The sequence below is a fragment of the Hippichthys cyanospilos genome, chromosome 17, assembly GCF_059441005.1.
Source record: "Hippichthys cyanospilos isolate Australia breed blue-spotted pipefish chromosome 17, RoL_Hcya_1.0, whole genome shotgun sequence".
Lineage (NCBI taxonomy): Eukaryota > Metazoa > Chordata > Actinopteri > Syngnathiformes > Syngnathidae > Hippichthys > Hippichthys cyanospilos.
The window spans coordinates 2,718,639-2,731,130 of NC_142385.1; the positions used below are offsets into that span (position 1 = coordinate 2,718,639).

The following is a 12,492-nucleotide window of genomic DNA, read 5'->3' on the forward strand; positions in this document are numbered from 1 at the left end:
ATATATGTGTGGGTTTTGTTATTATTTTAGTTATAAAATAACTTTGATCTCATTAAGTATCATCCATACATGTATGAATAATTGAATATTAAAAATGCTACTGTTTTTTTCACACACGCGTGTGTTATTTTTTTTATTATTTAAGTGTTGTAAATGATTTGCTTCGTTTTTGAGTATACTGTATATAAAACCATACGTGTATGTAGAGCTGCGAACTAGATCACATCTCTTGTTAAGGCTATATGAAGACTCTAGAATTGAGTGTGCACACGCGTTTCGTGTAATACAGAATATTATACAGCATTTTTTGTTGGCCTTTCCATTGGCATCCGGTTGTGGTGCATTTGTGTTAACCGTGCAAACCCCCTAAACGGTAATTAAACGTTAATTAAAACGATACAACTGGGAGAGCCCACTCCCTGATGTCAAACTACCCGAGGTGTGTGAAAAAATAGCGCGGATTTGAGCGGAGGGACACTATCGTGCTGCGGTCTGTGACTGCTTTGGATCCAGCGGAGACACACTCGCATGAATTGTAGCTGTGATGCGGTTCAGTGTTCCACCACGGTATTTTTTTCAAGCCAAGAGAAAAAGGACTGACGTTCGAGCGGGTGGAGACTACTACGTTTAAATCCCACGGGTTGTTTACCCATTTAGCAACGAATTTAATTCCTTAAAAAAATTCTCTGTAATGCGGGCGTCCTCAAGACCTTTTTAATGTCGTAAAAGGCCGATCTGTAAGGGCGTCGTAGTTGGGAAGTTTTTTTCCGAGGAAGGGTTTTCGGCCAGCGAATTGCCATGGCATTCGAGGCTCGGCCCGAGCTAGTCGGGAAGAGGTTCCTCTGTGTCAGCGGGGACGAGCCGCCCGAAATCGGCGACATCTCTCGGTGGCCATGGAGGTCCGGTGTCATACGAGCCGTGAACCATCGAGACCGTGACAATCTAGACCTGACGGTAAGGAAATCGCCGACTTCGTCCTCCGGCTTGTCTGTCTCATGTTCAGCGATTGGTAGAAATGTCTGTGGTTGGTGGCTGGCCAGCCAGGGTATGCAGTAAAGGCGGACATTATTTTTTACGTGTGTTTTTTTGCGCGTGTATGCGTGCGTGTGCGCGCGCCCGTGTGCCCGCGTGTTATTTTTATTTAATTTATACTTGTAGCATGTCTTGGCCAAATGGATACAAATCTTCAGGTACGTAAAAGCTTGTTGGGTGAAAGTTTGCTTATCAGACCACTTGAGAAACCAAGTAAATGGTTGTAATGACGGTAGTGTAGGCAGACAAACAGCAGCACTTATTCAACATAAACCAATTGTAGTCTAGACAGCATTAAAAACACCTTTCTTCGTTTTTCTACTGTATGCCTATGTTACGGCGTGTGTAACGACTGTTAACCACGAGGTTAAGTGTGCATAGAAATTGTTGTTTGGCATTCAATGATTCTTAAGAATGTACACTTAGAATGTAAGACGTGCATCTTATTGTGTTTAGAGAGGAGCTGCAATTGCAAAGTATGTAAAGGAATTTTATCATCAAGCAGATGAACGTTTTAATCTGCTGTATGCTGCAAATCAGATGACCGAGGTTGTAAGGCTAGCTTTCTCAATTTATCCCATATTCAAGCTTTGTTCCGGAGGGAAACGTGTTATTTATGAATGAAATGCACGGTATTTGAGCGTGAATTTCGACCGCAAGCATTATGTCTACACATGTTTTTTTCTTTACCGACGCAGAACTCTACTTAGGTACACAGGAATGCTCATAAAACATAAATCTGTCTTGCTGCAGGCCGAACAATGGGAGCTTGTATCCTAAAATATTAGCTAAACTCTGAAGTCCCACCATCCAGAAGTTTTGTGGTTCAAATTGTTAATTCTTGAAGACTGCCAGTGTTGGAAATTGTTGGTGAAATTAAATATACTAGACAAATACTAGACATTTCTTTACCTCTTAATTTTTTTCCTTTCACCTAAAATAAGGTGTCAGTCATTGTGTTTACAAATCAAAGTCAGCTCCGACACTACATTTAAATATTTGTCCTGACAAGCCCTTTGCTGGCACCGTATCTCTCACTGTTTATGCCCCCCTTTGTTCCTGATTACTTCTGTCTCTATATGCTATGCAGTGGCCACACATTTGATGAGATAATTTTGATAAGATGATTTTACATAGTTTCTGTGTTCATTTGTGCTGCTCGTTGGTAGTGGGCAAATATTCAATATAATGTAGTTGTCACAGACTTCTCTTAGGGATTTTGTTATTTGTCATTAGGATTTGGTCTTGTTTATTGGGCTGCAACTTCCTCCGTATATTTTGATGTCAACATAATATTTGCTACAATTGCAACGTTTTCCTCCATGGATTGTGCATTTACATTTAAATGTCATCCACAAATTGGTCATGAAACAATAAATATAGCAGTCTTTCCTCCTGCAGTGGGGGCAAGTAATCTTGGGAAGTTGATGAGTTTGACAACCAGGACTCCAAACAAGCAGGTGGGATTTACTCACTAGCGATATGCAAATGAGCACCCACAAGTGCATTTCCATACTGAACAAGATAGTTGTATGCAGGCTATTTGGTCAACAATTTAAAAAAGGAAAAAAGAAAAAAGGGCTCTGTACAAACTTTTGCACTAGTAGCACTGGCACAACCAACTTTAAGTTTTTGTGGATGTACTGTACAACATGACCATATTTGCTGATGTATAGTTGTTTCAATTTGGATACCATATATTCTTATGGCATAAAACATTGACAGTAACTCATGACATTGCTGTTTTTAAATATTTTACTGTTATACTTGTGCATTGATTTTGTTAAAGATGTGATCGCTATAGAAATTAAGTTGTGGGGGGAAAAGTAAAGTTAGTTGTGATCCAACTACTGCTGTGAAGGCCAACTTCAAAATCCCGCCCCTAAAATAATGTCAGGTAAACACTCTATATCAGAGGTGCCCAAACTTTTTCTGTCCCAAGATCTAGTTTTCCAGTGGCCAACCAAGAAGGGTTGATAGAGGACAATACAGCTCATGGGATATACTATATATATATATATATATATATATATATATATATATATATATATTCGGACTTGGGCAGGGGAAGGTTGACTTTTTTGGAAACAATATTTAATATTATTATTATTACTGTATCGTATCATTTGACATCTTTGTGGCACATTCGTAGCCTGTGTGCAGAACTGAGCGCGCACAGAGGACGATTCGAGCGAGTGAGAGTTCGATGTTGAGCAAATGCAATGTTGAGCAAGGGAGGAAGGAGTATCGCGAGCGAGAGAAGGCTATCGCGAGCAAGAAAAAAATAATTTTCAGCAAGCAACTTTTTTTTTCTGTGCTCAAAATCCAAGCTCTTATCATTGCGCGTTCAATAGTTTTTTTCTGCGCTCAAAATCAGTTTTCACTTGCTGTGTTTTATTTACTGCGCTCAGTTTTGTTTTTTTCGCGCTCAAGATTGTGGAACAAATATAACGCCATAATCATCGTCCATTTACTCTTTTATTTAGCAAGACTTGACCACTTGCGAAAAAATTTTACAACCTTGTCCGCATGTTTCATTTCATCTCGCTGGCTACATTGTCTCGTTTTTACTCGAGATCTTGTTCCACAAAAGACTAATGAGTTAGATGTTTCCAGCTGAAAATGTTTGGCCAGTTTAGTACGTGTTCTTGAGCGAGACGAGAGAGAGGCAGCCGCATTGAGCAGTCAGTTATGCAGATACTGAGAGTGCACTTTGCTAATTTACGACCTGCCAACTGTTAGTCTTTTAAGTTGAAGTTGTGTATGTTTTCCAAGTGTGCGTCCATATAGAGGTGAGTGTTATCACTAATTCGGGTGTTCAATTCCTTTGTTGGTGAGGTGTTAATCCTCCTGCTACCGAAACCTGCGTGACGATGTTAGCATTATCTTGCGATATGCTAATTAATGAATGATGTAATCCACACATTTGAAAGTCATTCTTGAATGTTGTAGATGTTTCATGTAATGTTGTCAGACATATTTCTACAATAGCGTTAACTGTTGATAAATCATTTGATTAATCAAATACAGTGGGCCCCCGTGTTACGAACTTAATCTGTTCAGCGGCTACGCTCGTAACTTGAACTGCTCGTATGACGGGCAATCCAAACCTATGTTAATTAGTGCAACGCGTGCAAAAAACTTAGGGAAAAACATCACGACTTTTTACACATATTAAAATGAGTAACATAATCTACTGTACAGTTAAATTAAATAACATAAATATACAAAGGAAAAATGACATTTACCTTTGGGGCAACGTGACTAGAGCTGGGTGGAGGCGGAGGGGAGCAGAGACGAACCCGCAGAATTTATTTATTTATTTTCTTAAACGAGAACATATCACCGGCGATTTCCTTCTCTTTAATCCATAATAGAAGAAGCCTCTCCATTTTGTTGTTGAGCGAGGTCCGTCCCCTGGCAAGGAAAGTCTTGCCCTTAGAAGATTGCCGAGCGGTTACGGCCATACTCACGAGCAAGGTTAACTATGCGTGCGCCTCCTTCGTATTTTTTTATTATCTCCTGCTTGGTTTCTATTGTCATCATCCTCTTACTTCTTCCTTTACCGCCACTTGCAATTTTAGAAGCCATGTCTAACAGATAAAGTTTGCAAAGTCTCACAACATTCCTTCCTTCCGTTTTTCACTCATTTTCTCTCCTTCCTTCCATCCCGACCAGCTGTGCCATCAAGCTAGATAAAGGTGTTCGGCCAATAGCATATCGGCATTTCTGTGATCGATGTGACGCCGGCCAATAGCATCTCAGTGAGCGAGACCGAGACCGTGACCTTAATCGACCAATAGCATATCGGCATCTCCGTGACTGACTCCGTGACTGACACCGTGACTGAGACAGTGACTGTGACATTGTAAGAGCAATAGCGTTCAACGTTGCCGTGACCAGCGTCGTCTATTGATTTTGTTGATGCAGTAAAGCGAAAATAATTGTACGAACACATTGACCGGCATGTCGGATTGTTCGTAAGACGAAAGGTTTGTGCATAAGAGGGGGACAAAAGACGCCGCGGTCCACGCTCGTAAATCGAAAAGTTCGTAAAAGAGGGAGCTCGTAAACCGGGGGCCCACTGTAATAGCATCATTTTTGAAAAATATTTTTGCGTATTTTAAATAGTGACATTTATTCATTTACGTTTAGTGATTAAAAAAAAAAAAAACAACCTCACAAAACCTAAACAGTATCACTTGAGAGGCGTTGGTTTTCTCCTCACTAATCTTTTTGAAAAGTGATTCAGTTACTGATGTGGTAATGGTTTTCCGAAGTACAAGTAGATGCTTTTAGTTTTACGTTTGCTATAAACATGAGTGCATGTAACCGGTGTGAAGGTACGTATGCTAGACAGAAGTCACTGTTGCGTACCATTGCGTGACTCGCTTCACGCATTTGTGTTTCCATGATACAAGCTGAACATTTTTTTTCTTTTGAAAAGTGGCTCTAAGATGTGCTGTGGCTTGACACCCATTTAAATGTAGTACAAGATTTACCACTCATGTCCAGTACTAGTGGAGAAAACAGGTGCGTTTGAAACAGGATATAAAATTTTGTAGTATGAAAAGAGCATGTGAGTGTAACACTACTTAAAACTAACAAACAAGCTCGTTGAGAAGCAATAGCTAATCACCCTCTTGCTCTTGGTAGGGATACAAACTAGTTTTTTCCTCACCTTTCATAAAGCTAAGCATTATGGCGTTATATATGTGCCACAATTACGCGCGCGGAAAAAAAAATTGAGCGTTGAAAATAAAACTGAGCGAGCGAAAACTGATTTTGAGCGCAGAAAAAAAGTTCTTGAAAAGAAGTTTCTTGCTCAAAATTCCTTTTTGCTCGCTCGCAATAGCATTCTCGCGCTCAACATCTCGCTCTCGTTCGCGATACTCCTCCCTCCCTCGCTCAACATCGCGTTTGCTCAACATCGAGCTCTCGCTCGCTCGAGTCGTCCTCTGCGCTCGCTCAGTTCTGCTCATGCGTTATGTTTGTGCCACAAAACAAGCCAATCAGAGCTTGTAAAAGCACATTGATTGACAGCTTGGTATATACATATACATACATATATATATATATATATATATATATATATATATATATATATATATATATATATATATATATATATATATATATATAATATTATTATTATTATTATTATTATTATATAATGTCACGATCTGGAATGGCGAGTGGTGGAGTGCGGGCGTGCAGGAGGATGGACCAAGAGTGCAATGAGCAAGGAAGCCAGGAGGGGATGTGCTCAAAAATGTGGTTTTAATGAAACAGATGCAGGAACAAAAAATTGACCCAAACTGGGCAAAGTACCAAAGGAACGAGAAATAAGCAAAACTTAACTTACAGGGAAGAGTGATCGGGGAACTGGAGAACACTATGGACGAGGGAGCGAGGGCGTGGGGGCGACCATTACAATAACTCGACAAACTAACAGTGACAAACCTACTACTTATATACATAAGACCCAGGTTACAAGCAATGCGAGACCGCTGGGAGAGAACAAGAGGAAGGGGAAGCTGGTTGGGTGACATGCAAGGGGCAGGAGCACGCAGGTAACAGGTGGGCAACATCAACTAACGAACAAGGAGGAGAGGTCGACGGGTGGGGGGAACAGAATGGCGGAACAGAATGGCTAAACAAACAAAATCTCCGCAACTAAACCCTCAACAGAATAAAACCCAGGCAGAAGGTGACAACATTATATATACATATATATAAAAAATGCATACACACACACACACACACACACACACACACACACACACACACAGTGGGCCCCCGTATTACGAGATTAATCCGTTGCCCGGTTGGGCTTGAAAGGCGAATTCACCGTATGGCGGGCAATCCAAATCTATGTTAAATAGCTAATGCATTTAGAACCCCAGGTAAAAACATCAACATTGTACATACACATTAGAAATTGGTCTCAAAATACTATAGTAAGTGCTTCGTGTATATAATATACATGTAAACAATCAGAAAACATCATAAATAAAAAAGGATATAGAAAGGATTTATTTACTTTTGAGTGGCGCTTGTTATGGCCACATTCCCGAGTAAGAGTATTCTAGGCTAGGCTAGCTTCGTATTTCTTGATTATCTCCATCTTATCTCCAGCGTTTCCATATGAGTCATCTTCTTACTTCTTTCTTTAACATCACTAGCAATCTTGGGACACATTGCTAACCCATTCAAGTTTGAATTAAGCAATACAATGCCACCCTGCACACAGTCTCTTCAGCCTCCTGCCCTCCGCACCTTGCGCACCTGCACTTTGTTATTGTACATGTAAAACGCAGAGGATAGTGAGAAACGCTATTTCGATTCCTTTGTATGTTAAGCACATGTGAAGAAATTGACAATAAACTTGACTTGACTTGACAATATAAATATGGTTTTGTAACCACCATGATAGAACAAAGCTTTACCACTACGCCATCTTGAAACGAGTGAGGCCATCCCATAGCAGACCAGCATCTCCGTGAGGAGACGCTGACCACTAGCAGACTAGCATTGTAGTGACGCATTGCATGGACGCAGTTAGGCAACAGAACAGAAAATAAGTGCAATTACATATAAACGCCTGCAGATGGAGGCAAGACAACACAAATGCAGCCAACCCCCTAGAGTCATGCCAGTTGTTTTTGTCGCAAAGCGGGGAAAATACCGTAAAGAGGGGACAAAAAAACTCAGTATTCCACATCGCAACATGAAAAAAAAAAATAATACAGGGACGCTGTAACCCGAGTGTCCACTGTGTGTGCAATCAAACAGGCTTCAATATAATGTATGTCTGTTTACGAGCTCAACGCCATCCAAGCACCAGGTCCAAAAAATATTTTGTACTCTCCATTGTTTTTGTCTCTTCTTATGTACATTGCTCACTCACTACTGTCACCATTAAACACCACTGGCGAGCTGAAGCGTGGCTCCCAGGTAATGGTGGAGGCTACAACTTCAAACTTTGGCCATCTATTAAGAACTTATGCTGCCTAATATTTGTATTTTTAGCCCTTTCAATATTTTTTTCAATTGTGTGCGAGTGTGCAATTTTATTCTATCACCTCTATGGCTCTTTCATTAAGCATTGTAATAAATAGTAAATTAATGTCCTTGTATCTTACGTTTTTTAATTCCATTGTAGAATTTGATCTTGTGTGTGATGTGGTTTAGAATGAGTAGTGTTCTGGTTTAAGTCCACACAATGGGGCACTGTCTCATTAGCAAGAGGCTTAACTAGCTTAGTAAATACAGAGTAGGGGGAATGAAGATTAGATAGGAAGAAGTGTGTCAAGCAAAGCTGTCAGGCCTTTATCAAGGATCTCCAGTTAGATAGGCCATATCTACCACAAATATTTCTGCAAATCAGTAAAGTTATCCATCCATCCATCCTCTAGAGGAGCTTACCATCCTTTTTCTAGAGAAGCTTATCCTCACAAGGTTTGCTGACTTGCTGGTTTCTATCCCAGCTGACTTTGGGCAGTAGGTGGGGAACACCCTGAACTGGTTGGCAGGCAATCGCAGCAGTAAGGTCATGAACCAGGCTATATATTATTACGTGGAAGTATTGAGCGTTTTAGGTACAGTCATTGAATCCAAGAATAACATGAAACAATAACCTAACGTGATCACTAGTAACCTTACTTTCTGACCGTTAAAAACGGTCAGAAAGTAAGGAAATATTTACCTTGTAATACTTAAATAATGCCATCATAAATACTCCTATTATATTTTTAGATTTCTACTCTTTAACTTTAGTGTTAAGACCCATGTTCCCTCTTTATTTTCAATGTGTCTGACCATTCACACAAACTCCCTGAGCTAGCTTTGGACCAAGGTGATCAAATTCAGACATGCACACAGTGAGTCGCTCCCAAAGTGATCAACATCACATAAATCACATTTTGTCATTAAGAGCAAGGAAGGAGGGGGTTCTGAGTATCTCCAGGGGCCTAGCTACGGCCCTGGACTGAGCCAGCCAAAGTGGGCTCGTTCGTTGCTCATGCTTTGATGACGCAAGGCAGCTCGGAACTCATAGGCCCCTTTCACACCGCAGGAACTTTTCCGCGTTACCCGGGTAGCTTTAGTTCCCCTTTCCCTTCACCAAGTAGGAAAGGTTTTGTGGGCGTGCTGTGTGGTGTGTGGTTGAACTCGGGGAGTGTTGTTTCAGTATTAGCAGCCGCCATTACGCTGTGTTTACACTGTGGCCAGTTTAATAATTTGAAATCGTGGAACAAGAGAAAATTAATAGATGGATCGGTGCTCCGGAACAGACTCTACTGCGTATTGACTGAAGACGTTCAACTCCAATTTTCTTAAACTATGAGAAAAGGCGAGTCGCTGACCGGAATGCTCACATGAGGAAACGCGTTTGTGATGGGCGGAGCTTAAAAAAAAACACACACACTGACAGAACACTGACTTCAGGAGATTTACTTCCCGGCGACCCGGATCAGAAATCCGCTACATTTAGTGTATTCTTTTGTATAGCTTTTTGTTGCAAACAACATACCAAAAGATTCTGAAACACCAGCCTGCCAGCCAAAACATCTCCTACCTTCTACTTCTCGTTGTTGAAGCAAACTGGCATTGGATCACGGAAACCGAAGCACGCAGCAAGAATACATTGAAGCAGACTTTTGACAGCTGATAGCCGTAGACGAGTCGGCGGCATGCACTGCCCCGAAAGCTCTGCATCTCAAAGGGGAACACTTGGAAATTGCTCCCGCTAGCGTTGCCCGTCTCGCCGAGTGTCCTCTCCACGATGTAAGGTCCCGAAAAGAACACAACCACCGCCGCCAATTGCTTTAGTGCAGATGGTCCTTTTCATCGTGTATTTTTAGAGAAAGAGAGAGAAAGAGAGGGAGTGGTGTGTCCGAGCGAGACTGACGTGAAAGGGGAAAAACATAAACGAGACTTGACTACGCATTGGACCTATTGTTTTGTGGTATTTAGTAGGAAGACAGCAGAAATAAGAATCACGGTTTTACCCAAAGGGAATTTGAGAAGCTTCCTCCTTCCCCTTCTCAAGTTTACAGATTGCACTGCTCAAATAATATACAGTGATCCCTCCTACTTCGCGGTCTCAGATATCGCGGTGTCAGTACTTCGCGGGTTTTCCAGAAAAAATTAAACATATTCCAAAATTAACAAATAATTTAAAAAATGTGCAAAAATTGATAAAAATGAAAAAAGCAAAAAAGTACATTATACAGTACTGTATGCATGAATTAACTAAGTAATATTAGTTAATAACTATGTTAAGTATTCAAGCGTTAGAGTTTGTGATTTTTATCTTATTTTGAAATGCATGCTTTTAATTTGTCGGGTCGCGTTGCATTTCTGTTTCCTGTTTACGTTTTCTGTGCGTCATTCGACTCGTTACGATGATGTCGTGAATGACAACGTAAGCTCATATTTATAGTTTATTATCATTTATGTCGATAACGCACGCTACTGCCTATGTTTAGTAAGCGATGAGTGTTTATTCTGTTTTTGTGTTCGTTTGTGTAGAGGTTGCACTTTATAGTTAGTAGTTTTTGTTAGTTGTTGCTAACCTGCTAATGTCGGCTAAAAACACAGTAAATTCATAGATTAAAGTTCGGCAAGTGTTTATATGTTAGTTGACTGACTTTAACATTGTTGTTGATTCATTATTCAACAGATACTACATGATACACCATACATGAGCCAAAATAAATTTGAAGTTCAACGTGATGACTTGGATACTCTTTCACTGGAGTCTTGGTGCAGATAACCAGTCCTGAGAATAAATTCTCAACAAACTAAGTAATATTAGTTATTTAATGAATATACAATAATGTTAATAAGGGTAACGTAATGTTAAATAATAGGAGAAAGGAAATAAAATATGCAAAAAATACAAAAAAAAAAAGGATTGTTTACGGTTACTGTGGCCATATTGGGGCGTACATAGAAATCTAGGAACTGATACCCTACTTCGCGGGTTTCAGACTTCGCGGGGGGTTGACAACCCCCATTAACCACGAAGTAGGAAGGAATCACTGTATATGAATTTATTAGTATCAAGTTAATAGGTGCAAATAAAGAAAAAACTATTTAAGCTCCATTCTCATGCAGTGTGTGGCAGCTTCTTTAGATCATCATCCTGCTTGTCATTCACCTTTTCATTGACAAGAGGACCACATCATCAGTCAAATTTCAATAATCTACCCCCTCCGCTGTCCCTCGGTATGAACACAATGGGCCGAAGACCAGGAACCTCCGACCCGGAACCCCGCAACCAAGAACTCATAGTTCCTGGGCTGTTTTGGTGTGAAAGTGGCTATTGAATATATATGAACAGCACGACCTGATGATGTCCAACAAATTTTAAACATATGTGTTGACCAATAATGAGCTTCTGGGTGCTTATCCCGTCATTTATGAGCAGTGTTGGGAAGTAAGTAATGTAACTCAGAGGTAACATTGGTTAATATTAAAAGAATCAATTAAGACCATATGAGAAGAATCAATTAAGACCATATAAGACTCCCATGATCAAATCTTTTTAAAATCAAATATCCTATTGATTATTTCATCGAATAATTGGATAAGTGCCCCCTCCCCCTTTCCCATAACCATTTAAAAAAAAAATAAATAAAATATTTGTTTTTTTTAAATAAATTACTTATGTTGAACATAAGTTGGGGTGGATATAAATGCTTATTTTGTATCCACATATTCATATTATACTTATTTTTTATTATCTTCCCAGGAATTATTAGTGTTATAAACTCCGTCATTATATCTCTGTTTTGCAGCCTTCTCTGTGTATGTCTGTGTGGAGCATGGCTCCAGTTACTGTGCCACCCATGGCAGCATATGATTGGTTAGCCTTGCAGAAGCCAAGGCCAATCAGTAGTGAAAGTCATACTGTATATGGGTTTCTCATAGTGGACCCACACATGGAGCCAGACTCTATGTGGCTTAGTTGCATCTGTGCTCAACGGGGAAGTTACATTTGGAAGCTTAAAGAGAATATACCAAACATTTAACCATGAAAAGCAAAGTTTACCAAAGGCGCTATAGAAATAAAGTTTCTTTGCCTTGTCTTGAATCCCCCTAACCTTCTAGGCTAATCTACGCTAGCAAACAGTGGGGACCGAAGCAGCATGCAGGCAAACACACAGCTAGCTAACACATTCCTAATATCATCCTCATTTTAACATAGGTTGAGTAAAATAAAGTTAGTGAACAGTACTAAGCACATTGAGGAGAGACAATGTTCTTCTGCATGTCTATTACACACACATGCATGTGTTTGAATGTGTGTGTATTGGAGTGGGGAGACGTGTTTGTACGTGTGGGTGTGTTTGTGTGCATAAGCCACAGACGCTGCAGAAACAGACAGCAGTCCATTGCATTAATGTCTGTATAACCAAATATTACTCGTTTTGACAGTTATTTTTCTCTGCC

General features: G+C 40.2%; 1 protein-coding gene across 1 annotated transcript in view; it reads left to right on the forward strand.

Moving 5' to 3' along the window:
- The first annotated feature begins 568 nt into the window (after positions 1 to 568).
- The window catches only part of jmjd1cb (jumonji domain containing 1Cb), a 142,772-nt gene continuing 130,848 nt past the window's right edge, over positions 569 to 12,492 (forward strand). Inside the window, exon 1 of the mRNA XM_088438870.1 lies at positions 569 to 954. Within this exon, the coding sequence (XP_088294996.1) occupies positions 799 to 954 (156 nt within the window). The 5' untranslated portion in view covers positions 569 to 798. The remainder of the gene's footprint in view (positions 955 to 12,492) is intronic.